This window comes from Somniosus microcephalus, unplaced genomic scaffold, assembly GCF_052327205.1.
Source record: "Somniosus microcephalus isolate GS21.2 unplaced genomic scaffold, FLI_Smic_1.0 unresolved_chr1, whole genome shotgun sequence".
Taxonomy (NCBI): domain Eukaryota; kingdom Metazoa; phylum Chordata; class Chondrichthyes; order Squaliformes; family Somniosidae; genus Somniosus; species Somniosus microcephalus.
Window position 1 is genome coordinate 167,161,037 of NW_028225179.1, and position 26,913 is coordinate 167,187,949.

At 49.4% G+C, this 26,913-nt stretch overlaps 2 protein-coding genes across 5 annotated transcripts in view; one reads left to right on the forward strand and one right to left on the reverse strand.

Annotated features, from left to right (window-relative positions):
• Positions 1-3,121: 3,121 nt before the first annotated feature.
• Positions 3,122-26,285, reverse strand: ercc6l (excision repair cross-complementation group 6-like). Of its 4 annotated transcripts, XM_085975306.1 has the most exons (6): positions 25,590-26,285; positions 22,806-24,062; positions 14,951-15,376; positions 6,207-6,404; positions 5,720-5,743; positions 3,122-4,797 (listed from the first exon to the last, which is right to left on the reverse strand). In XM_085975306.1, exons 1-6 carry the CDS (start codon positions 26,173-26,175, stop codon positions 3,446-3,448), a joined length of 3,843 nt encoding a protein of 1,280 aa, XP_085831432.1. In that variant the 5' UTR covers positions 26,176-26,285; the 3' UTR covers positions 3,122-3,445. The 4 variants fall into 4 exon arrangements, with proteins under 4 accessions (XP_085831432.1, XP_085831431.1, XP_085831430.1 ...); XM_085975305.1 differs by lacking the exon at positions 5,720-5,743 and having other exon boundaries at positions 3,122-4,577; positions 6,050-6,404; positions 25,590-26,283; XM_085975304.1 differs by lacking the exon at positions 5,720-5,743 and having other exon boundaries at positions 3,122-4,492; positions 5,959-6,404; positions 25,590-26,282.
• Positions 26,281-26,913, forward strand: part of LOC147096506 (nucleoside diphosphate kinase 5-like) — a 37,275-nt gene continuing 36,642 nt past the window's right edge. The window contains exon 1 of the mRNA XM_085975308.1: positions 26,281-26,405. The gene's annotated coding sequence lies outside the window, so the exon portion shown is untranslated. The remainder of the gene's footprint in view (positions 26,406-26,913) is intronic.

Consider the following 26,913-nt stretch of genomic DNA (forward strand, 5'->3'; position numbering starts at 1 on the left):
GAGAAGTGGCGGTAGGGATTGTGGATGCATTGGTGATTATTTTCCAAAACTCCGGAAAGGTCCCGGCAGATTGGAAAACTGCTAATGTAATGCCCTTATTTAAGAAGGGAAGTAGACAAAAGGCTGGAAACTATAGACCAGTTAGCCTAACATCTGTGGTTGGTAAAATGTTGGAGTCCATTATTAAGGAAACAGTAACAGAGCATTTGGATAAACATAATTTAATAGGACAGAGTCAGCATGGTTTTACGAAGGGGAAGTCATGTTTGACAAATTTACTCGAATTTTGAGAGGACGTAACATACAGGGTGGATAAAGGGGAACCAGTGGATGTGGTGTATTTGGACTTCCAAAAGGCATTTGACAAGGTGCCACACAAAAGATTACTGATCAAGATAAAAAAATCACAGGATTGGGGGTAACATACTGGCATGGGTGGAAGATTGGCTATTTAACAGAAAACAAAGAGTTGGGATAAATGGTTCGTTCTCAGGCTGGCAATCAGTAACTAGTGATGTTCCGCAGGGGTCAGTGCTGGGACCCCAACTCTTTACAATCTATATAAACGATTTGGAGGAAGGGACCGAGTGCAACGTATCGAAGTTTGCCGACGATACAAAGATGGGAGGGAAAGCAGTGAGTGAGGAGGACATAAAAAACCTGCAAAAGGACATACACAGGCTAAGTGAGTGGGCAGAGACTTGGCAGATGGAATATAACACTGGAAAGTGTGAGGTTATGCACTTTGGCAGAAAAAAATCAAAGAGCAAGTTATTATCTAAATGGAGAAAAATGCAAAGTGCTACAGTACAAAGGGATCTGGGGGTCCTGGTGCATGAAACACAAAAAGTTAGTATGCAGGTACAGCAGGTGCAGCAGGAAGGCCAATGGAAGTCTTGCTGCAGTTATACAGGGTATTGGTGAGGCCACACCTGGAATACTGCGTGCAGTTTTGGTTTCCATATTTAAAAAAAGATATACTTGCTCTCGAGGCAGTTCAGAGAAGGTTCACTCGGTTGATTCCGGAGATGAGGGGGTTGACTTATGAGGAAAGGTTAAGTAGGTTGGGCCTCTACTCATTGGAGTTCAGAAGAATGAGAGGCGATCTTATCGAAACATATAAGATTGTGAGGGGGCTTGATCGGGTGAGAATGTTTCCACTGATGGGCGAGACTAGAACTAGGGGGCATAATTTTAGAATAAAGGGGCTGCCCTTTCAAAACTGAGATGAGGAGAAACTTTTTCACTCAGAGGGTAGTAAATTATGGAATTTGCTACCCCAGAGAGCTGTGGAAGCTGCAACATTAAATAAATTTAAAACAGAGATAGACAGTTTCCTAGCTGATAAGGGAATTAGGGGTTACGGGGAGAGGGCAGGGAAGTGGACGTGAGTCTAGGTTCGGATCAGCCATGATCCTATTGAATGGGGGAGCAGGCCCGAGGGGCCGTATGGCCTACTCCTGCTCCTACTTCTTATGTCCCTTCATAGCTGGGACTTGGGTTCACGTCTTGACCAGACGACTAGGATGAAGGTTTTCTCCCATTGCTGGATGTGTGGGTTGGACATGGAATGAGGTTGAGCGGACCTTAACCCAGCCCCAAGTGCACACGCACCCACAGTGGCAACAGCTATCTTCCTGTGGTGAAGAGTCCTTCTGAAGGTGGGGGAAAGGCCTTACTGTTGCTGAAGAGGAATATTTACATCCGCGACACACGAACTGGGGCAGAGTAATATTTACATCCGCGATACCCGAACTGGAGCAGAGTAATATTTACATCCGCAATACCCGAACTGGGGCAGAGTAATATTTACATCCGCAATACCCGAACTGGGGCAGAGTAATATGTAACATAGTCTGCTGCCCTGGATAAATGGATCTCGCTGATTACAGTACTGAGAGACGAGACAGGCCCCTTTCTTCCAGGTTTTGGTGGGGGCAGCACTTCACCTGCAGGGTCACCCTGTGCCCAGAGGGTCAGCTACACAGGAGCAAGAGGCTGTAGAGGGGCTTTCACTCTGCATGAGCTAACAATCTGCAGACTTCAGTTTCCCGCGTGCTTCCTTATTTTTTCACAAATGATTCCGGAACAGAACTTCAACAGAAGCTGCGAGATGAAGTCCCCGTGTCTCCAGAATGAAATGCAGCGTTAAGTGACTAGAACTAAGTAAATGCAAAGACTGAACCTGAACTCGGTTTAACCCAGTCAATGATTGCCACTCTAGTCTTTAAACACCTCCCTTTCCCTCCTGGCCCAGGCAGAGCCAGCATTATTAGTCTCTGTCTGAGGCCTGTAGTGAGGGGAGACAACCTGTGAAGGGGACCCTGACTACAAGAGAGCTTGTTAATGCTCCGAGTACTGACATCCCTTGTAAGCTCCGCCGCCCAGGCCCGGCCCGTGGCACTACGAGTTTCTGTTGAGTGATGATTGATCAGGTGCGACTGGCCATTTACAAATCGGTGCCAGTTATCCTTAATCAACACAGACGGTCACAGCATTCATTTTATTCATTGTTAAAGTCAACATACAGTAAAAAAATCTCCACTGTATTCATATTCTAAACATTTACAGTACAATGTGAAAACAACCCAATTACCCACTAAAGCACTGGTGAAAAGCACTCAATTTCTGGTTTGCCAAATGCTCCCAGAGATTGAGCGAGTTGAGCCTTTCACATCGATCAACCCAACGTTGTCATAGAAACAAGGAATAAAAAACGTTGCCAACAAGGCGTCAGATGCAGCTTCAAGGGCATTGAATAGTCGGGCTCTGGGTTTTAACACGGGACCGGAGAATTCCTCCAAACTCTCGCCAGAAACGAGCTACAGACATCGATAATCCAGCACAGGATCACCCGGGCACAGCCCGGTCACCCTCAGCTCGCCTGGCTTTACAAGGCACGGGGGGAGGGGGAAGAGAAGAGACACCGCATCATAGTGGGTAAACGGGAGATTGTAGGCCAACCTCCCACATTACAGGGATACAACCGAGAATAGAGACAGAGGGGGGGGGGGGAGGGGACCGGACCGGGGGAGCAGATCGGGAATAGAGGAGGAGGGAGAGAGAGACCTGGAATCATCCGGGGGGGTGCGGAAAGGGTTTAAAGAAAATATATACAAGAGGGAAAAGATTTTTTTTTTTTTTTTTTTATAAAAACAAGGGACTTAGCTTTCAAATGTGAACACGTTGGTCCGATGTGAAGCTTTCAGATTTCACTCAGTTGACACAGTCTGAAAGCCTTGATAAGCTTTCTGCTCAGCAATCACAGTACGTATCAATAATCTATAAGGCAATATCAGAGCTCAACACAAATCTTCAGAAAATCAGATGGTGGAATTTGCTCTGGTCCTTCAATGCAGTCAGCAACGGGATGAGGTTAAGTGGTGATGGTCTGGTGGAAGAGAGATGTCCCGCGGCAAGAGCAAGGAGCACTCACTCTCTCTCCTCAGCTGCGGTCCAGCAGCCGATACAGTTTAATGGTCATTAACTGCACCTCAGGATCGCCACTCTTCAGATCCAGAGCTTGGAGCAGACAGTTCAGGGCCACTTTCAACTCTGCTCGCTCCATGTGCTCTCGGCCACGTTTCACGAGACTCTCGTACTCATTTAGCGTAGGCTCCTCCGGCCCCGGCCCCTCGCTTACGACGCGGGTATCGAGCACCACGGGCTGTTGCACGGCCTTTGTGAAGGTCTCCAGCCGCTCGTCGGAGCTGAGCTCCGGGTCGAACGTTCCAGACTGGTCCCCCTCACTCTCCGCCTCTTCGTTGCTCTCAATGATAAAGCTGCTGGACGCCGAGTCTCTTGTGTCGCTGCTGGCCACTTCCATCTGCGATCTCTCGGTGTCGGGAGGGCCTTGTTCCGCGGATCTCTCTTCCAACTGACCTTCCCCGGTCTCGTGGCTTTGCTCAGCGACACTTCCCTCTCCATCGCTTTGACTGCTTACGTTAAAATCACCATCGCCTGGGTCATCACCCTCGGCAGAGCCAGTGCCAGCAATGCCCTCATCCATATCCTCCACATCATCGATAACTGTGCTGATCATCGAACGCCTGGAAGCAACTGAGCGGTTCCCACTTCTATTTAGGAGGGCGAGAAGGGGCGAGTTTAGCCCTTTAGGGGTGGAGGCAGTGGGTATTCTGAAAGCTTGCAGCACTGGGCTGGCCATGGGCAGGCCAGGGGAGCTCCCAGGCTCGAGGTTAGCCTCCATTTCCTCCTCGCTGTCACTGTCAATGTCGATCACTCTGCCCCTGCATTTTTTCCTGGGCTGTATCATATAGGGGGATTCCTCTCCCGGACCAGGGGACACATCGCCCGGCGAGGGAGACAGTTCAACCGCCTGGTCGATGGGCCCAGCTGTCTCCGCATTTCCCAGCTCTGCCTGTATCAAAGAATGAGAAGAGTCTTCGGCCAGGAGCCCAGCTTCAGCCCACACCTCGGAGTCCAGATCCTCCACCTCCTCCATCGTCTCTTCCAACACTAGATTGAAATCGGGCTTGGAGGCGGGAGAATTAAACTCAGAGGTGCACAATTCCGCTTCAGACTGGTCACCTTGGCCGTCAGAGCAGAACTTTTGGAAGCTGGTTTTGGGAAGCGGCGATGGTTCGCCACTCACATCGGGTAACTGGCACACAGCAGGTCCGGGGTTTGCCGTGAGGGAGTCACCAGCACCACCCCGGGTAGTATCGGTGTCACCGGGCGACTCAAAGCTGTCCAACAGCACCACACTGTCCTGCTCCTCCGACCCTATTGGCAGCTCGGCTAACTTACAGCTCAGGTTAGAAACCTCATCCGCCGTGTCTTTGTCGATTGGTTGGGTTAAATCCACGGTGATCGGAGACAGGGGAACATCACTTTCATTCAATACTGCCGGAGTGGCGTTGGTAGATTCTGGCTCTGGTCTTTTGGTTCCTTCTCCTCTGTCTGTAAAAGCAGAAATAAAATCCCCAGAGTGGTTGAATTAAAGACAAACGCACATTTTAAGCAAACTGCTCACAGGCTTCTCCTGGTAACATGCTAACCAGTTACTAATAGGTTCTGAGAGAATCACACAGCTACAATATTTAGTCCTTTCCACAAAAAAAATCTTACATTTCTACAGCGCCTTTCGCTGCCCCTCCGACAGTGCAGCACTCCCTCAGTACTGCCCCTCCGACAGTGCAGCGCTCCCTCAGTACTGCCCCTCCGACAGTGCAGCGCTCCCTCAGTACTGCCCCTCCGACAGTGCAGCGCTCCCTCAGTACTGCCCCTCCGACAGTGCAGCGCTCCCTCAGTACTGCCCCTCCGACAGTGCGGCGCTCCCTCAGTAGCGCCCCTCCGACAGTGCAGCGCTCCCTCAGTAGCGCCCCTCCGACAGTGCAGCGCTCCCTCAGTACTGCCCCTCCGACAGTGCGGCTCTCCCTCAGTACTGCCCTTCCGACAGTGCAGCGCTCCCTCAGTACTGCCCATCCAACATGTGGCCCTCCCTCAGTGATGCCCATCAGACAGTGCAGCGCTCGCTCAGTATTGCCCTCCGACAGTGCGGCGCTCCCTCAGTATTGCCCCTGCGACAGTGCGGCACTCTCAGTGCTGCTCCTCCGACAGTGAGATGGGGCGAGTTTAACCCTTTAGGGGTGGAGGCAGCGGGTATTCTGAAAGCTTGCAGCACTGGACTGGCCATGGGCAGGCCAGGGGAGCTCCCAGGCTCGAAGTTACCCTCCATTTCCTCCTCGCTGTCGATCACTCTGCCCCTGCATTTTTTCCTGGGCTGTATCATATAGGGGGATTCCTCTCCCGGACCAGGGGACACATCGCCCGGCGAGGGAGACAGTTCAACCGCCTGGTCGACGGGCCCAGCTGTCTCCGCATTTCCTGGCTCTGCCTCTATCAAAGAATGAGAAAAGAGTCTTCGGCCAGGAGCCCGGCTTCAGCCCACTCCTCGGAGTCCAGATCCTCCACCTCCTCCATCGTCTCTTCCAACACTAGATTGAAATCGGGCTTGGAGGCGGGAGAATTAAACTCAGAGGTGCACAATTCCGCTTCAGACTGGTCACCTTGGCCGTCAGAGCAGAACTTTTGGAAGCTGGTTTTGGGAAGCGGCGATGGTTCGCCACTCACATCGGGTAACTGGCACACAGCGGGTCCGGGGTTTGCCGTGAGAGAGTCACCAGCACCACCCCGGGTAGTATCGGTGTCACCGGGCGACTCAAAGCTGTCCAACAGCACCACACTGTCCTCCTGCTCCTCCGACCCTATTGGCAGCTCGGCTAACTTACAGCTCAGGTTAGAAACCTCATCCGCCGTGTCTTTGTCGATTGGTTGGGTTAAATCCACGGTGATCGGAGACAGGGGAACATCACTTTCATTCAATACTGCCGGCGCGGCGTTGGTAGATTCTGGCTCTGGTCTTTTGGTTCCTTCTCCTCTGCCTGTAAAAGCAGAAATAAAATCCCCAGAGTGGTTGAATTAAAGACAAACGCACATTTTAAGCAAACTGCTCACAGGCTTCTCCTGGTAGCATGCTAACCAGTTACTAATAGGTTCTCAGAGAATCCCACAGCTACAATACTTAGTTGTCCTTTTTTTCCCCCCAACAGAAAAAATCTTACATTTCTAGTGCCTTTCGCTGCATAGAAACATAGAAGATAGGAGCAGGAGTAGGCCATTCGGCCCTTCGAGCCTGCTCCACCATTTAATGAGATCATGGCTGATCATCCAAATTCAGTACCCAGTCCCTGCCTTCTCCCCATATCCCTTGATCCCTTTAGCCTTAAGAAATATATCCAACTCCTTCTTGAATATATTTAATGAACTGGCCTCCACCGCCCTCTGTGGCAGAGAATTCCACAGGTTCACCACTCTCTGGGTGAAGAAATTCCTCCTCATTTCAGTCCTAAATGGCTTACCCCTTATCCTTAAGACTATGACCCCTGGTTCTGGACTCCCCGGCCATCAGAAACATCCTTCCTGCAGCTAGTCTGTCCAGACCTGACAGAATTTTATAGGTTTCGATGAGATCCCCTCTCAATCTTCTAAACTCCAGTGAGTATAAGCCCAATCGACACAATCTCTCCTCATACGTCATTCCTGCCATCCCAGGTATCAGCCTGGTGAATCTTCGCTGCACTCCCTCCACGGCAAGAACGTCCTTCCTCAGGTAAGGCGACCAAAACTGCACACAATACTCAAGGTGTGGTCTCACCAAGGCCCTGTACAACTGCAGCAAGACATCCTTGTTCCTGTACTCGAACCCTCTTGCTACGAAGGCCAACATACCATTTGCCTTCTTAACCACCTGCTGCACCTGCATGCTTACCTTCAGCGACTGGTGTACAAGAACACCCAGGTCTCTTTGCACTTCCCCTTCTCCCAATCTATTGCCATTCAAATAATAATCTGCCTTCCTGTTTTTGCCACCAAAGTGGATAACCTCACATTTATCCACATTATAGTGCATTTGCCATGTTTCTGCCCAATCACCCAACCTATCCAAATCGTACTGGAGTTTCCCAACATCCTCCTCGCAGCTTACCCTCCCGCCCAGCTTTGTGTCGTCTGCAAATTTGGAGATATTACATCCAATTCCCTCGTCCAGATCATTAATATATATTGTGAACAGCTGGGGTCCTAGGACTGATCCTTGCGGTACCCCACTAGTCACTGCCTGCCACTCGAAAATCTCCCAACAGTGCAGCACTCCCTCAGTACTGCCTTTCCGACAGTGCAGCACTCCCTCAGTACTGCCCCTCCGACAGTGCAGCACTCCCTCAGTACTGCCCCTCCGACAGTGCAGCACTCCCTCAGTACTGCCCGTCCAACAGTGCAGCACTCCCTCAGTACTGCCCGTCCAACAGTGCAGCACTCCCTCAGTACTGCACTGGAGTGTCAGCCTAGATATTTGTGCTAAAGTCTCTGGAGTAGGACTTGAACCTACAACCTTCTGATTCAGAGGCGAGAGTGCTACCCACTGAGCCCTGACTGACACCAACAGTGCACAGCCATCAGCCTGTGGGTCGTCCTGACAACCAACTGAGAACACAAGCCATCAGAAACATCGCACCCAACTTAATGATGATCGCGTGGTAGAAGTGGGGAACTCTTGCACGAAAAGCAGTAGATGCTAGCTCAATTAATTATTTTTTTTAAATCTGGGATGGATAGATTTTTGCCAGTCATGGGTATTCAGGGATATGGCGCCAAGGAAGCTGGATGGAGTTGGGATACAGGTCAGCCAAGATCTCGTTGAATGGTGGAACAGGCTCGAGGGGCTGAATGGCCTCCTTCTGTTCCTAGGAGATGATTACGCTTAGCCAGGATCAGAGTCGGGAGACCAAACTGCGCTTCCGTGTGATTGGACTGGTCGAGGGGTGGTTGGGGGTGGAGGGGAGGAAGATGCTACAGCTCGGGGTTCCTGTTCCAAATCGATAGCCAGTGACGTTTACAGTCAGGCCAGGGCAGCATCGGTCTCAACTGTGAAACCCTGGACAGGCGAAGAGCCAGCCTTTGTGCAGGCTGCCGTGAAGAAAAGCTACACAATGGCTACGGTAATGTAGCGGTTACGTTACTGGACTAGGAATCCAGGGAACGCAAGCTCAAATCCCATCATGATGTTTGAGAATTTGGCATCAGTAAAAGTGACCATGAAGCTGTTGGACTGTCACTAAAACCCAACGGGTTCACTAGTGTCCTTTCGGAAAGGAAACCTGCCGTCCTTATCTGACCTGGGCCTGTGTGTGACTCCAGGCCCACAGCAAGTGGCTTAGCAAACCAGATGTAACGTCACCTTGTCGAGGCAACTCGGGATGGGCGACAAGGTACCTGCGACAACCTCCCCCAAGAATTAATTTTTTTTTTTTTTTTTTTTTTAAAAAAGGGCCAAGTGTCAGGAAGAACATTCATAGAAATCTACAACACAGGAGGCGGCCATTTCGGCCCATTGTGTCCATGCCGGCCGACAAAGGGCTATCCAGCCAATCCCACTTTCCAGCACTTGGCCAATAGCCTTGTAGGTTGGTACATATCCAAGTACTTTTTAAATGTGATGAGGGTTTCTGCCTCTACCACCCTTTCAGGCAGTGAGTTCCAGACCCCCACCACCCTCTGGGTGAAACATAGAAGATAGGAGCAAGAGTAGGCCATTCGGCCCCTCGAGCCCACTCCGCCATTCCATGAGATCATGGCTGATCATCCAAACTCAGTACCCTGTCCCTGCCTTCTCCCCATATCCCTTGATCTCTTTAGCCTCAAGAAATATATCTAACTCCTTCTTGAATATATTTAATGAATTGGCCTCAACTGTCTTTTGTGGTAGAGAATTCCACAGGTTCACCACTCTCTGGGTGAAGAAATTCCTCCTCATCTCAGTCCTAAATGGCTTACCCCTTCTCCTTAGACTGTGACCCCTGGTTCTGGACTCCCCCGCCATCAGGAACATCCTTCCTGCATCTAGTCTGTCTAGTCCTGTAAGTCAAAACTGAGATGAGGAGAAACTTCTTCACTCAGAGGGTAGTAAATCTATGGAATTTGCTACCTCAGAGCTGTGGAAGCTGCAACATTAAATAAATTTAAAACGGAGATAGACAGTTTCCTAGCAGATAAGGGAATTAGGGGTTACGGGGCGAGGGCACGGAAGTGGACGAGTCTAGGTTCGGATCAGCCATGATCCTATTGAATGGCGGAGCAGGCCCGAGGGGCCGTATGGCCTACTCCTGCTTATGTTCTTATTATGTTCTTAATTTTATAAGTTTCAATGAGATCCCCTCTCATTCTTCTAAACTCTAGCAAATATAAGCCTAATCGACCCAATCTCTCTTCATACGTCATTCCTGCCATCCCAGGTATCAGTCTGGTGAATCTTCGCTGCACTCCTTCCATGGCAAGAACATCCTTCCTCAGGTAAGGCGACCAAAACTGCACACAATACTCAAGGTGTGGTCTCACCAAGGCCCTGTACAACTGCAGCAAGACATCCTTGTTCCTGAAGAAATTTCCCCTCTAAACCTTCCACCAATTACTTTAAATCTGTGCCCCCTGGTTTTTGACCCCTCTACTAAGGGAAATAGGTCATAGAGTCATAGAGTAATACAGCACGGATAGAGGCCCTTCGGCCCATCGTGTCCGCGCCGGCCATCAAGCCCTGTCTAATCTAATCCCATATTCCAGCATTTGGCCCGTAGCCTTGTATGCTATGGCATTTCAAGTGCACATCCAAATGCTTCTTAAATGTTGTGAGGGTTTCTGCCTCCACAACCCTTTCAGGCAGTGAGTTCCAGACTCCAACCACCCTCTGGGTGAAAAAGTTCTTTCTCAAATCCCCTCTAAACCTCCCGCCCTTTACCTTGAATCTATGCCCCCTAGTTATTGACCCCTCTACTAAGGGAAAAAGCTCCTCAGCATCCATCCTATCTATGCCCCTCATAATTTTGTACACCTCAATCATGTCCCCCCTCAGCCTCCTCTGCTCCAAGGAAAACAAACCCAATCTGCCCAGTCTCTCTTCATAGCTGAAGCGCTCCAGCCCTGGTAACATCCTGGTGAACCTCCTCTGCACCCTCTCTAACGCGATCACATCCTTCCTGTAGTGTGGCGACCAGAACTGCACACAGTATTCCAGCTGTGGCCTAACCAGTGTTTTATACAGCTCCATCATAACCTCCTTGCTCTTATATTCAATGCCTCGGCTAATGAAGGCAAGTATCCCATATGCCTTTTTTACCACCTTATCCACCTGTTCCGCCGCCTTCAGGGATCTGTGTACTTGCACACCCAGATCCCTCTGACCCTCCGTCTTGCCTAGGGTCTTTCCATTCATTGTGTATTCCTTTGCCTTGTTAGTCCCCCCCAAAGTGCATCACCTCGCACTTTTCCGGGTTAAATTCCATTTGCCACTGTTCCGCCCATCTGACCAACCCATCTATATCGTCCTGCAGACTGAGGCTACCCTCCTCGCTATTTACCACCCTACCAATTTTTGTATCATCCGCGAACTTACTGATCATACCCTTTACATTCATATCCAAGTCATTAATGTAGACCACAAACAGCAAGGGACCCAGCACCGATCCCTGTGGTACCCCACTGGCCACAGGCTTCCAGTCACAAAAACAACCTTCGACCATCACCCTCTGCCTTCTGCCACTAAGCCAGTTTTGTATCCAATGTGCCAAGGCACCCTGGATTCCATGGGCTCTTACCTTCTTGACCAGTCTCCTGTGCGGGACTTTATCGAAGGCCTTACTGAAATCCATGTATACCACATCCACTGCGTTACCCTCATCCACACACCTAGTCACCCCCTCAAAAAATTCAATCAAATTAGTCAGACATGATCTTCCCTTGACAAAGCCATGTTGACTATCCCTGATTAATCCTTGCCTCTCCAAGTGGAGACAAATTTTGTCCCTCAGGATTTTTTCCAATAATTTTCCTACCACTGATGTTAGGCTCACTGGCCTGTAGTTCCCCGGTTTTTCCCTACTACCCTTCTTGAATAATGGTACTACATTAGCGGTTCTCCAGTCCTCTGGCACATCCCCTGTGGCCAGAGAGGTCCTGAATATATGTGTTAGAGCCCCCGCAATCTCCTCCTTTGCCTCACACAGCAGCCTGGGATACATTTCATCCGGGCCTGGGGATTTATCCATTTTTAGGCCAGCTAAAACCGCCAATACCTCCTCCCTCTCGATGTTAATATGTTCGAGCATATCACAGTCCCCCCGCCCTATTTCTATGTCTACATCGTCCTTCTCCATAGTGAAAACAGATGCAAAAAATTCATTTAGAACCCCTCCTACATCTTGCGGCTCCACACACAGATTGCCACTTTTGTCCCTAATGGGCCCTATTTTTTCCCCTAGTTATCCTCTTACCCTTAATATACTTATAAAACATCTTCGGATTTTCCTTTATTTTGCTTGCCAGTGTTATTTCATGGCCCCTCCTTGATCTCCTAATTTCTTTTTTAAGTATCCCCCTGCACTTTTTGTACTCCTCTAGGGCTTCCTCCGTCTTTAGCCTTTTGTATCTACCAAAAGCCCTCCTTTTTTTCCTAATCCATTCTCGTATATCCCCTGACATCCAAGGTTCCCTGTGGTTTTTGGAACCACCCTTGACCTTTACAGGAACATGTTGCCATTGTATGATCTCAATCTCCCTTCTGAAAGCCTCCCATTGCTCCGATGCGGATTTTCCTACAAGTAGCTGATCCCAGTCCATTTTGGCCAGATCCTGCCTTATCCTATTAAAATCGGCCTTCCCCCAATTTAGAACCTTTATTTCCGGCCCATCCCTGTCCTTTTCCATGACCACCTTAAATCTTACCATATTATGGTCACTATCACCAAAGTGCTCACCTACTAGTACTTTTTCCACTTGGCCGGCCACATTCCCTAGAATTAGGTCCAGTACCGCCCCCTCTCTTGTAGGACTTTCTACATGCTGGCTCAAAAAGCTCTCCTGGATGCACTTTAAGAATTCTACACCCTCTGAGCCTTTCACACTCTGACTATCCCAGTTAATATTGGGGAAGTTGAAATCCCCCATTATTATTACCCTATTATTTGCACATTTCTCTGAGATTTGCCTACATATCTGTTCCTCTATCTCCCCCTGACTGTTTGGAGGCCTATAGTACACTCCCAGCAAAGTGCTTGCCCCCTTTTTGTTTTTAAGCTCCACCCATATGGCCTCATTAGAGGACCCTGCTAATATATCATCCCTCCTTACTGCAGTAATTGACTCCTTAATTAAAATTAATAATAAAGTCCTTTCTATCCACTTTATCTAGGCCCCTCATAATTTTATACACCTCAATAAGGTCTCCCCTCAGCCTCCTCTGTTCCAAGGAAAACAGACCCAGCCGATCCAGTCTTTCCTCAGAGCTAAGATTCTCTACTCCCAGCAACATCCTTGTAAATCTCCTCTGTACCCTCTCTAGTGCAATCACATCTTTCCTGTAATGTGGTGACCAGAACTGCACGCAGTACTTTAGCTGTGGCCTAACTAGTGTTTTATACAGTTGAAGCATAACCTCCCTGCTCTTGTATTATATGCCTCAGCTAATAAAGGCAAGTATTCCGTATGCCTTCTGAACCACCTTCTCTACCTGTCCTGCTACCTTCAGGGACCTGTGGACATGCACTCCAAGGTCCCTATGTTCCTCTACACTTCAGTGTCCTATCATTTATTGTGCATTCCCTTTCCTTGTTAGCCCTCCCCAAATGCATTACCTCACACTTCTCCAGATTAAATTCCATTTGCCACTTCTCTGCCCACCTGACCAGTCCATTGATATTTTCCTGCAGTCTACAGCTTTCTTCATTATCAACCACACGGCCAATTTTAGTATCATCTGCAAACTTCTTAATCATACCTCCTACATTCAAGTCTAGATCATTGATATATACCACAAAAATCAAGGGACCCAGTACTGAGCCCTGCGGAACCCCACTGGAAACAGCCTTCCAGTCACAAAAACACCCGTCGACGATTACCCTCTGCTTCCTGCCTCAGCCAATTTTGGATCCAACCTGACACTTTGTCCTGGGTCCCATTGGGGGGGGGGGGGGGGGGGGGAAACATAAGAACATAAATAGGAGCAGGAATAGGCCACTTAGCCCCTTGAGCCTGCTCCGCCATTCAATAAGATCATGGCTGATCTTGGGCTCAAAGCCACTTCCCACCCGCTCCCCATAGCCCTTCACTCCCTTATCTTGCAAAAATCTGTCTATCTCCACCTTAAATGTATTTAATGACCCAGCCTCCACGGCTCTCTGGGGCAGAGAATTCCACAGATTTACGACCCTCAGAGAAGTTGTTCCTCCTCATCTCAGTTCTAAAAGGGCGACCCTTTGTTCTGAGACTGTGCCCCCGCGTTCTAGATTCCCCCATGAGTGGAAACATCCTCTCTGCATCTACCCTGTCGAGCCCCTTCAGAATTTTATATGTTTCGATAAGGTCACCCCTCATTCTTCTAAATTCCAATGAGTATAGGCCCAACTTGCTCAACCTTTCCTCACAAGTCAAACCCCTCATCTCTGGAATTAACCGAGTGAATCATCTCTGAACTGCCTCCAATGCAAGTATATCCTTCCTTAACATAGAAGATAGGAGTAGGCCATTCGGCCCCTCGAGCCTGCTCCGCCATTCAATGAGATCATGGCTGATCATCCAATTTCAGTACCCTGTCCCTGCTTTCTCTCCATATCCCTTGATCTCTTTAGCCTTAAGAAATATATCCAACTCCTTCTTGAATATATTTAATGAACTGGCCTCAACTGCCTTCTGTGGTAGAGAATTCCACAGGTTCACCACTCTCTGGGTTAAGAAATTCCTCCTCATCTCTGTCCTAAATGGCTTACCCCTTATCTTTAGACTGTGACCCCTGGTTCTGGACTCCCCGGCCATCGGGAACATCCTTCCTGCATCTAGTCTGTCCAGTCCTGTCAGAATTTTATAAGTTTCAATGAGATCCCCTCTCATTCTTCTAAACTCCAGCGAATATAAGCCCAATCGACCCAATCTCTCCTCATACGTCATTCCTGCCATCCCAGGTATCAGTCTGTTAAATAAGGAGACCAAAACTGTACGCAGTACTCCAGGTGTGGTCTCACCAATACCCTGTACAGTTGTAGCAGGACTTCCCTGCTTTTATACTCCAACCCCCTTGAAATAAAGGCCAACATTCCATTTGCCTTTTTGATTACTTGCTGTACCTGCATGCTAACTTTTTGTGAGTCATGCACAAGGACCCCCAGGTCTCTCTGAACTGTAGCATTTTGTAATCTCTCCATTTAAATAATAATTTGTTTTTTTATTTTTCCTGCCGAAGTGTATAACCTCGCACTTTCCCACATTATACTCCATCTGCCAAATGTTTGCCCACTCACCTAGCCTGTCTATATCCCTTTGCAGATTCTTTGAGTCCTCTGCGCAACTTGCTTTCCCACCCAGTACAAAGTACATAAGACGACAGTACCTCGAATTGTCGGAGGGTCTCTGGGCTTGTTCAGCCAGGCTGGCTCAGTGTTGGCCTGGATGTTCTGGGCCAGCTGCTGTTGTATTTGTGACTCCGCTGCCACCAGCTCCTGGGCTTTCTGCACGCGCTGCTGAATGTAGTGCCGCGACTCGGGATCGCTAACTTCGTTCTCCTCGTCGGGGGGAACGTCCTGGGAGTAGATGAGGTCGTGGTCCGTCACCCCGAACATCGGCAGGGTGTGCAGGAAGGCGATGTGGTGGTCCAGTGCCGTGTCGGTCCGTCTCTGGCTGGCGTGCATGGACTGCAGCTGTCTCTGGGTGCTCGAGGTCCTGGGGTCCTCCAGAATGAACAGCTCCCTCAGCTCCTGGCTGCTGAAGTAGCGGAAGGGATTCTTCTTCTCTCCGACTGACTGGCGAACCAGCGAATCTTCCAAAGAGACAGAGCGATTACACATTAATCACAGCCCTTTCAAAAAGGTAGTATTCAATAATTATACCATTAATCACAGCCCTTTCAAAAGGTAGTATTCGATAATGATACCATTAATCACAGCCCTTTCAGAGGTAGTGTTCGATAACATAGAAAAACAGAAGATAGGAGCAGGAGTAGGCCATTCAGCCCCTCGAGCCTGCTCCGCCATTCAATGCGATCATGGCTGATCATCCAAATTCAGTACCCTGTCCCTGCTTTCTCCCCATATCCCTTTAGCCTTAAGAAATATATCTAACTCCTTGAATATATTTAATGAATTGGCCTCCACTGCCTTCTGTGGTAGAGAATTCCACAGGTTCACCACTCTCTGGTGAAGAAATTCCTCCTCATCTCTGTCCTAAATGGCTTACCCCTTATCCTTAGACTGTGACCCCTGGTTCGGGACTCCCCGACCATCGGGAACATCCTTCCTGCATCTAGTCTGTCTAGTCCTGTTAGAATTTTATAAGTTTCAATGAGATCCCCTCTCATTCTTCTAAACTCCAGCGAGTACAAGCCCAATCGACCCAATCTCTCCTCATACGTCATTTCTGCCATCCCAGGCATCAGTCTGGTGAATCGATACCATTAATCACAGCCCTTTCATAGGTAGTGTTCGATAAAGATACGTTTACCAAAAGGGAATTGGATAAATACTCAGGAAAAAATTGCAGGGATATGGAGAAAGAGCGGGGGAGTGGAACTGACTGGATTGCTCTTTGAGAGAGCCGGCAGACTCGATGGGCCGAATAACCACCTGTGCTGTACTATTCTATGATTCTTTCAAAGATAGTGTTTGATAACGTGACAATTTTGTTCCCAATTCAACAGCAGACCAAGACAGACGTTTAACAGGGCGCTGATACTATTGGTTCGATTTTAATTCCAACTATCTCCCCAAGGGGAGTACCTTCACCGAACGGGCTGCAGTGGTTCAAAGATTGGGTGTGGGAGAAGTGGGTTTAGATTCGTGGGGCACTGTCACCAGTACTGGAGAAAGAGCTGAACCATGCTGGGACCAGAGTTACATAGAAACATAGAAGATAGGAGTAGGCCATTCGGCCCCTCGAGCCTGCTCCGCCATTCAATGAGATCATGGCTGATCATCCAAATTCAGTACCCTGTCCCTGCCTTCTCCCCATATCCCTTGATCCCTTTAGCCTTAAGAAATATATCCAACTCCTTCTTGAATATATTTAATGAATTGGCCTCCACTGCCTTCTGTGGTAGAGAATTCCACAGGTTCACCACTCTCTGGGTGAAGAAATTCCTCCTCATCTCAGTCCTAAATGGCTTACCCCTTATCCTTAGACTATGACCCCGGGTTCTGGACTCCCCCACCATCGGAAACATCCTTCCTGCATCTAGTCTGTCTAGTCCTGTTAGAATTTTATAGGTTTAAATGAGATCCCCTCTCATTCTTCTAAACTCCAGCGAGTATAAGCCCAATCGACCAGTTCTAGCAAATCGAATAACTAGGGAGGTAGATAGGGCTTTAAACTAAATAAGGGGACGGGGGAGGGTTCTGGTGGAGAAAAATCTAGAATGCTAAAGAGAAAAGACAAGAAAGCAGTGCAGGAAAGTGATTGGGGTAAGGATAACCAGATTCTGTCAGGAAGGGACAGAGCGTACAAAGGAGTGCACGAACAAAGAGTGTCCAGGTAAGAAATAATAATGGTAATAAGACAAATAGGGCCATAGTACAAAAAAATGTTGATATCTAAAAATGTTAAAAAGACAAATCTAAAAAGGTACTGTATCTGAATGCACGAAGCATTTGTAATAAGGTAGACGAATTAACAGTGCAATTAGATGTAAACAGATATGATATAATTGCGATTGCGGAGACATGGCTGCAGGGTGACCAAGGCTGGGAGCTGAATATCCAAGGATATTCGATATTTAGGAAGGACAGGCAAAAAGGGAAAGGAGGTGGGGTGGCATTGTTAGTAAAAGATGAAATCAGAGCAATAGTGAGAAAGGATATTGGCTCAGAAAATCAAGATGTAGAATCAGTCTGGGTGGAGCCAAGAAGCACCAAGGGGCAGAAAACATTGGTGGGAACTGTCTATAGGCCTCCAAACAGTAGTGGTAATGTAGGGGATGGCATTAAACAGGAAATTAGAGATGCAGGTAACAAGGGTACTACAGTAATCATGGGTGACTTTAATCTACATAGACTGGCCAAACCAAATTAGCAATAATACTGTGGAGGATGAATTCCTGGAGTGTGTACGAGATTTTTTTTAGACCAGTACGTTGAGGAGCCAACTAGGGAACAGGCTATCCTAGATTGGGTATTGTGCAATGAGCAGGAGTTAATTAATAATCTTGTTGTGCAGGGTCCTTTAGGGAAGAGTGACCATAACATGATAGAATTCTTCATCAAGATGGAAAGTGAAGAAGTCCAATCCGAAACCAGGGTCCTAAATCTAAACAAAGGAAACTACGATGGTATGAGGAGTGAGTTGGCTATGATAAATTGGGGAGCTTCATTAAAAGGCATGACGATGGATTGGCATTGGCTAACATTTAAGGAACGAATGCATGAATTGCAAGTTATACATTCTTTTCTGGCGCAAAAACACAAAAGGAAACGCAGCCCAACCACGGCTAACAAAAGAAATTAAAGATAGTATTAGATCCAAGGAGGAGTCATATAAAGTTGCCAGAAAAAGTAGCAAGCCTGAGGATTGGGAGCAGTTTAGAATTCAGCAAAAAAGGACCGAGATTGATTAAGAGGGGAAAAATAGAGTACGAGTGTAAACTTGCAAGGAACATAAAAGTGGACTGTAAAAGCTTCTACAAGTATGTAAAAAGAAAAAGATCAGTGAAGACAAATGTAGGTCCCTTACTGTCAGAAATGGGAGAATTTATAATGGCGAACAAGGAAATGGCAGAGCAATTAAACAAATACTTTAGTTGTCTCTTCACAGAAGAGGACACAAATAACTTCCCATAAATGCTAGGGAACCAAGGGTCTAGTGAGGAGGAATTAAAGGAATATAATAGTGCTGGAGAAATTAATGGGACTGAAAGCCGATAAATCCCCAGGGCCTGATAGTCTGCATCACAGAGTACTAAAAGAGGTAGCCATGGAAATAGTGCATGTGTTGGTTGTCATCTTCCAAAATTCTATAGATTATGGAACAGTTCCTGCAGATTGGAGGGTGGCAAATGTAACCCCACTATTTAAAATAGGAGGGAGAGAAAACAGGGAACTACAGACCGGTTAGCCTAACATCAGTAGTAGGGAAAATGCTAGAGTCTATTATAAAGACTGCGATAACAGGACACTTAGAAAATATCAACGGGATTAGACAAAGTCAACTTGGATTTATGAAAGGGAAATCGTGTTTGACAAACCTACTGGAGTTTTTTGAGGATGTAACTGGTAGAATAGATAAGGGAGAACCAGTGGATGTGGAGTATTTGGATTTTCAGAAGGCCTTTGATAAAGTCCCACATAAGAGGTTAGTGTGCAAAATTAAAGCATGTGGGATTGGGGGTAATATACTGGCATGGATTGAAAATTGGTTAACAGACAGGAAACAGAGTTGGAATAAATGGGTCTTTTTCAGGGTGGCAGGCGGTGACTAGTGGGGTGCCGCAGGGATCAGTGCTTGGGCCCCAGCTATTCAAAATATATATCTCAATGATTTGGATGAGGGAACTAAATGGAGTATTTCCAAGTTTGCTGATGACATGAAACTAGGTGGGATTGTGAGTTGTGAGGAGGATGCAAAGAGGCTTCAAGGCGATTTAGACAAGTTGAGTGAGTGGGCAAAAAGAGGAGACACACATTGCAGATGCAGTACAGGAGCAAGGATGCCTTACTACAGTTGTACAGAGCCTTGGTGAGACCACATCTGGAGTACTGTGTGCAGTTTTGGTCTCCTTACCTAAGAAAGGATATACTTGCCATAGAGGGAGTGCAGCGAAGGTTCACCAGACTGATTCCGGGGATGGCAGGACTGTCGTATGAGGAGAGATTGGGTCAACTAGGCCTGTATTCACTAGAGTTTAGAAGAATGAGAGGGGATCGCATTGAAACGTATAAAATTCTGACAGGGTGTGGTAAACCACTGTTGTTCACTCTTGCCCATTGTTGTACCTGTGTGCATGCCTCAGCTGGCTCCACCCACATGCCCTGGTATAAAGGCGGCTGCTCTGCAGTTCCCCAGGCATTCAGGACCGGTCGACCACTAGAGGCATGCCTTTGTTCTTTAGCTAATAAAAGCCTGTTTGTTACTCTCTTAACTCCCAGTCTTTCTCAGTAATTGATAGCGCATCACAGGGCTAGACAGGCTGGATGCAGTGAGGCTGTTTCTCCTGGCTTTGGGGGGGGGGGGGGGGGTCACAGTCTCAGGATACAGGGTAAGACAGTTAGGACTGAGATGAGAAATGTCTTCACTCGGCGGGTGGTGAACCTGTGGAATTCTCTACCACAGAAGGCTGTGGAGGCCAAGTCACTGAATATAGTTAAGGAGATAAATAGATTTTTAGACACAGAAGGCATCAAGGGGTATGGGGAGAGAGCAGGAATATGGTATTGAGATAGAGGATCAGCCATGATCATATTGAATGGCGGAGCAGGCTCGAAGGGCCGAATGGCATATTCCTGCTATTTTTCCTGTTTCACTCCTGAAAGCATGGCTCTAATTTTTACACTATGCCCCCAGTCCTAGAATCCCCAACCAGTAGAAATAGTTTCTCTCTCTCTACCCTATCTGTTCCCCTTAATATCTTGAAAACTTTGATTAGATCACCCTTTAATCTTCTAAATTCCAGGGAATACAACCCTGATTTGTGTAATCTCTCCTCGTAACTTAACCCTTGGAGTCTGGGTATCATTCTGGTAAACCTACGCTGCACTCCCTCCGGGGCCAATATATCCTCCCGAAGGTGTGGTGCCCAGAACTGCTCACAGTGCTCCAGGTGTGGTCCAACCAGGGTTTTGTACAGCTGCAGCATAACTTCTACCCCCTTGTATGCTAGTCCTCTAGATATAAAGGCCAGCATTCCATTCGCCTTTCTGATTATTCTCTGTACCTGTTCATGACATTTTAATGATCGATGTACCTGGACGCCCCCCCCCCCCCCCAACCGAGTCTCTTTGGACCTCCACTGGTTTTAGCTTTTCATCATTGCAACTGGACCCTGGACTTCCTAACTAACAGACCCCAGTCTGTCAAATTAGGTAACCACACCTCCCCCCCCCCCCAACCCTGAACACGGGGGCCCCACAAGGATGTGTGCTGAGCCCCCTCCTCTACTCCCTCTTCACCCACGACTGTGTGGCTGTTCATGGTTCCAACACCATCATCAAGTTTGCGGATGACACCACGGTAGTAGGCCAGATCACCAACAACGATGAGTCAGCCTACAGGGAGGAGGTCCAGCATCTTGTGAAGTGGTGCGCCGATAACAACCTGGCCCTTAACATCAAGAAAACCAAAGAAATCATTGTGGACTTCAGGAAGTCTAAAGGCGGAAGTCACACCCCCATCCACATCAATGGGGCTGTGGTGGAAAGGGTGGACAGCTTTAAGTTCCTCGGAGTCCACATCACGGAAGACCTCTCCTGGTCCCTCAATACCTCCTCTTTGGTGAAGAAGGCCCAGCAGCGCCTATATTTCCTAAGAAGGCTGAAGGGATGTAACCGGTCACCCCTGATCCTCTGTAACAATGGAGAGCATCCTGATGAACTGTATCAGTGTGGTATGGCAGCTGTAGCTCCTATGACCGGAAAGCCCTGCAGCGGGTAGTCAAAACTGCCCAACGCATTACCGGCACCCAGCTACCGACCATAGAGAACGCTGTTTACGGAGGTCACCGACCATCATCAAAGACCCTACCCACCCAACCACAGTTTGTTCACCCTCCTGCCATCTGGGAGACGCTACAGATGCATTCGCACCCGAACAACCAGATTTAGGAACAGCTTCTTTCCCAGGGCTGTCATCCTACTGAACTCTACAAATAAACTCTAAAGCCTGCACATCTGCCAATGCACTTTATTATGGTTATGTTTATGTTAATGTATTACAAGCCAAATGAATGTTGAATGTTAAATGTCTTAATCAAAATGTACACTCTCGGGAGCCGCAAGCCTACATTTCGTTGTACTGCACTTGTGCACTAACAATGACAATAAAGTTGATTATTATTATTTAGAAAGTACCTTGTTCTATCCTTCTTAGGTCCAAAGTGGATGACCTCACATTTGCCTCATTGAAACTTATAAAATTCTGACAGGACTGGACAGACTAGATGCAGGAAGGATGTTCCCGATGGCGGGGGAGTCCAGAACCAGGTGTCACAGTCTAAGGATAAGGGGAAAGCCATTTAGGACAGAGATGAGGAGGAATTTCTTCACCCAGAGAGTGGTGAACCTGTGGAATTCTCTACCACAGAAGGCAGTTGAGGCCAATTCATTAAATATATTCAAGAAGGAGTTAGATATATTTCTTAAGGCTAAAGGCATCAAGGGACATGGGGAGAAAGCAGGGACAGGGTACTGAATTTGGATGATCAGCCATCTCATTAAATGGCGGAGCAGGCTCAAGGGGCCGAATGGCCTACTCCTGCTCCTATCTTCTATGTTACATTGAAATCCATTTGCCACAGTTTTGCCCATTCACTTAATCTGTCGACATCCCTTTGTAATTTTATGCTTCCATCTACACTGCCGCCTATCTTTGTGTCAGCAGCAGATTTGGATATATGACTTTCTATGCCATCATCCAAGTCGTTAATAAATACAGGAAACTTTTTTTTTTTTTTTAAATCCAGCACCGACGTGGTGCCGGTTCATCAAAAATTCCGGATAACCGAAAACTATAGTAAAAGATACGGAGAGCTGAGCGCTCCGTATAAAGCAACAAACCCTGTTGCTTAGCAACAGGTTCAGAACAATGGCCACAAGTTCCAAGCGTCTCTGTAGCTTAGCAACAGCTGCAGCCACACCCTTGCACAGCAACAGATCGAGGAAGGCAAGTACAATATGAAGTAAAACTTACCTGAACCTACTCCTGAATTTTGCCGGTTAACCGAGATTTCCGGTTATTTAGGTGCTGGTAAATCGAAAGTTTCCTGTACTGTGAATAGTTGAAGCCCCAACACAGATCCCTGCCGATTTTTTACCTCAACTCTATTTTCCCTCCCTATCCCCATAGTCCCTTAGTGCCCAAAAAATCTATCAATCTCAATCTCGAATATTCCCAGTCGTTGAGCCACCACAGCCCTCTGGGGTCGAGAATTCCTAAGATTCACGACCCTCTGAGTGAAGAAATTTCTCCTCATCTCAGTCCTAAATGGCCGACCCCTTATCCCGAGACATGTGGGAAGCCTCGATAAACAAAAGGACGCCGGAAAGAATTACCTTTGAAGATCTGCCGCCTGTAGATCTTCTCCTCCACACTGCCGCACGTGACCAGCCTGTAGATCACAACATTGTCGGTCTGTCCAATTCTGTAGGCTCTGTCCACGGCCTGTGCGTCTGTGGCAGGGTTCCAGCTGGGGTCAAAGACCACCACCCTGTTAGCCGCGGTGAGAGTGAGGCCGACGCCGCCTACCTGCGTGGTGAGCAGGAAGACCGAGTACTCGGCCCGCCGCTGGAAAATCTCGATCTTCTTCTGCCGCTCGGGCAGCGCCATGGTCCCGTCCACCCGCATGACTTTGAAGCCCCTGTTGGACAGGATGCGATGGATGATGTCCAGCATCTTCCGCGACTGGGAGAAGACCAGCGTGCGGTTGCCCTCCTCCCTCAGCTTTTCCAACAGCCCAAGCAGGAAGACCAGCTTGCCAGACTCCTGGACCAGCTCTTCATCGGGCACGTGGCTGAGGTCACTGGAGGCAGTCCCCTCGTCCTCGCCTCCATCCAGGCCCAGCTCCTCCCAGATCCTTTTGGTCAGAAGTCTCGGGTGGTCGCACAACTTCTTCAGGTTCGTCAGCTGCACGAGGGGCGAGCGTTTGGTTTGAAGCAGCTCCTGAATCTGGTCCGACGACACAAACTTGTGGTAGATTTCTTCCTGGATCGGGCTCAGATGGACCCAGACGATCAGATCGTTCTTTCTGGTTAGCCTCGGCATTTGGGCCGAGGTGGAAAACTCCCGCCCCTGCGCTTCATCGACGCGGTTAGCCTGTGAAGACGCCATTGTTTGCTGCACGTTCTCCTTGGTTCTCCGCAGGAAATAGGGCTGAATGAGCTTCATGAGGTTTTCTGCGATTCGGAGCCCCAGTGCCTTCTCCCCGGGCGTGGCGTCTTTCTGCCTCGCCCGGGTGATGGGGTTCTCATACTCCATCTTAAAAGTCTTAGAGGTGCCCAGGAGGGAACCCTGGCAGGCAAAGTCGAAGAGCGACCACAGCTCCTGCAGGTTGTTCTGCACCGGTGTTCCAGTCAGCAGGATGCGGTTCTTGGCTGGGATGGCGCTGACGCACTTGGTCGTCTTGGTCGATTTGGTCTTGATCTTGTGGGCCTCGTCGAGCACGATGTAGTCCCAGGTGAACTCCCTCCCGTCGAGGCTGGACAGCTGCTGCCAATTGTTGATCACCATTTGGTAGGTGGTCATCGCCACACCTTCGCGCCGCTGTACCCTCTCCAGGTTTTTGGTCCGCTCTCTCTTAGTGCCATGGAACTCTAGAAAGGACAAGACATTTTGTTAAAGCGCCCCAAATACACATTCCATCCCCACTAATGAATCGGCTTGTACTGATCAAGGGACTATTCAGATCCTCAGGACACCCCACATCTACTCCGGACTAACAATCCATTTGCATTTGCTGAAGGTAAGCATGCAGGTGCAGCAGGCGGTTAAGGCGGTAAATGGTATGTTGGCCTTCGTAGCAAGAGTGTTTGAGTACAGGAGCAAGGATGTCTTGCTGCAGTTGTACAGGGCCTTGGTGAGACCGCACCTTGAGTATTGTGTGCAGTTTTGGTCGCCTTATCTGAGGAAGGATGTTCTTGCCGTGGAGGGAGTGCAGCGAAGATTCACTAGACTGATACCTGGGATGGGAGGAATGATGTATGAGGAGAGATTGGGCTTATATTCGCTAGAGTTTAGAAGAATGAGAGGGGATCTCATTGAAACTTATAAAATTCTAACAGGACGAGACAGACTAGATGCAGGAAGGATGTTCCCGATGGTCGGGGAGTCCAGAACCAGGGGTCACAGTCTAAGGATAAGGGGCCATGGTGTGGAGATGCCGGTGTTGGACTGGGGTGGACAAATGTAAGAAATCACACAACACCAGGTTATAGCCCAACAGCTTTATTTGGTCACCTGACGAAGGAGCAGCGCTCCGAAAGCTTGTGATTTCAAATAAAGCTGTTGGACTATAACCTGGTGTTGTGTGACTTCTTACATAAGGATATAAGGGGTAAGCCATTTAGGAAGGAGGAAGGAGAAAAGGAAGAAAGGCGGGCGGGCACAGGGAGGGAAGGCAGGAGAAAGGGAAGGAAGATGCAGGGAAGGAAGGAGAGAGAAAGGGAAGGAGGACGCAGGGAAGGAAGGAGGGAAAGAAGATGCAGGGAAGGAAGGAAGGATAGAAGGGAAGGAAGGAGGGAAGGAAGACGCAGGGAAGGAAGGAAGGAGGGAGAAAGGGAAGGAAGGAGGGAAGGAAGACACAGGGAAGGAAGGAAGGATAGAAGGAAGGAGGGAAGGAAGACGCAGGGAAGGAAGGAAGGATGGAAGGGAAGGAAGGAGGGAAGGAAGGAGGGAAGGAAGACGCAGGGAAGGATGGAAGGGAAGGAAGGAGGGAAGGAAGACGCAGGGAAGGAAGGAAGGATAGAAGGGAAGGAAGACGCAGGGAAGGAAGGAAGGATAGAAGGGAAGGAAGGAGGGAAGGAAGACACAGGGAAGGAAGGAAGGATAGAAGGGAAGGAAGGAGGGAAGGAAGACGCAGGGAAGGAAGGAAGGAGGGAAGGAAGACGCAGGGAAGGAAGGAAGGATGGAGGGAAGGAAGACGCAGGGAAGCAAGGAAGGATGGAGGGAAGGAAGACGCAGGGAAGGAAGGAAGGATGGAAGGCAGGAAGACGCAGGGAAGGAAGGAAGGATGGAGGGAAGGAAGACGCAGGGAAGGAAGGAAGGATGGAAGGCAGGAAGACGCAGGGAAGGAAGGAAGGATGGAAGGGGAGGGGGATTGCGCCGGTTTAGCGCCCACTGACCCTTGACTCGGAGGCCGGGTGTCCAGTGGGCGAACTCGGCCTGCCAGCAGCTGAGCAGGGTACCGGGCAGCAGCAGCAGGCAGTGGCGCACCAGGCCGGCGTCGAACATGCCGGACAGGAAGGCGATCAGCTGCACCGTCTTGCCCAGCCCCATGTCGTCGGCCAGGATGCCGCCGGCCAGGCCGGCCGAGTGCAGCCGGTGCAGGAAGGCCACGCCGGCCCGCTGGTGCGGGTAGAGCCGCTGGTAGAGGCCGCGGTACAGCCGCAGGCCGCAGCCCGGCACGGCCACGAACTCGTCCTCATCCTCCCCCTCATCCTCCTCCTCCTCCAGCTCGGCCAGCGCCTCCTCCAGCCGCTCCAGCCGCCGCCTCAGCTTGGCGCTCGGCCACAGCTCCCAGGCCTCCCGCAGCAGCTCCAGCGACTGGCGCAGCCGGCCGGCGCGGGCCTGCTCCTTGCCCCGCCGCAGGCAATCCTGGTAACGCTGCAGCAGCTCGGGCCGCAGCTGCGGGCTGGTGCCGGAACCGGAGGCCTCGGGGCTGGAGCCCGACAACATCCGTCCGCCTGGGGCGACCATTGTGGCCGCCATTATTTGCTCGGGGGTCAGCGGGTCACCGAACCTGCGCACAGAGGGTCCCTCGAGCCGCCGGCCGTTAAAACCGTTGGCTGGTTTTTGGCGCCGGGATTTTCAAAGGCGGCGCATGCGCAGTGCCCCTCACCCGGCCGCAGGGTTGGCCGAGCGATTGCTTTCCCGGGGAGCGCTGAATCTCAGCATTCAATTCAATTCAATTCAATTCGCTTTATTGGCATGATGACAAGGTACATCTTATGTTGCCAAAGCATCGAAAAACATTCATGGTTGAACTTCCACTTCGGTGCCACCTAGCTCGGGGCTTGTGCACATAAAGCTGGGCTAACACTCCCAGGGCAGTACTGAGGGAGCGCAGCACTGTCAGAGGGGCAGTACTGAGGGAGTGCAGCACTGTCGGAGGCGCAGTACTGAGGGAGTGCAGCACTGTCGGAGGGGCAGTACTGAGGGAGTGCAGCACTGTCGGAGGCGCAGTACTGAGGGAGTGCAGCACTGTCGGAGCCGCAGTACTGAGGGAGTGCAGCACTGTCGGAGGGGCAGTACTGAGGGAGTGCAGCACTGTCGGAGGGGCAGTACTGAGGGAGTGCAGCACTGTCGGAGGGGCAGTACTGAGGGAGTGCAGCACTGTCGGAGGCGCAGTACTGAGGGAGTGCAGCACTGTCGGAGGGGCAGTACTGAGGGAGCTCTGCACTGTCGGAGGGGCAGTACTGAGGGAGCGCAGCACTGTCAGAGGGGCAG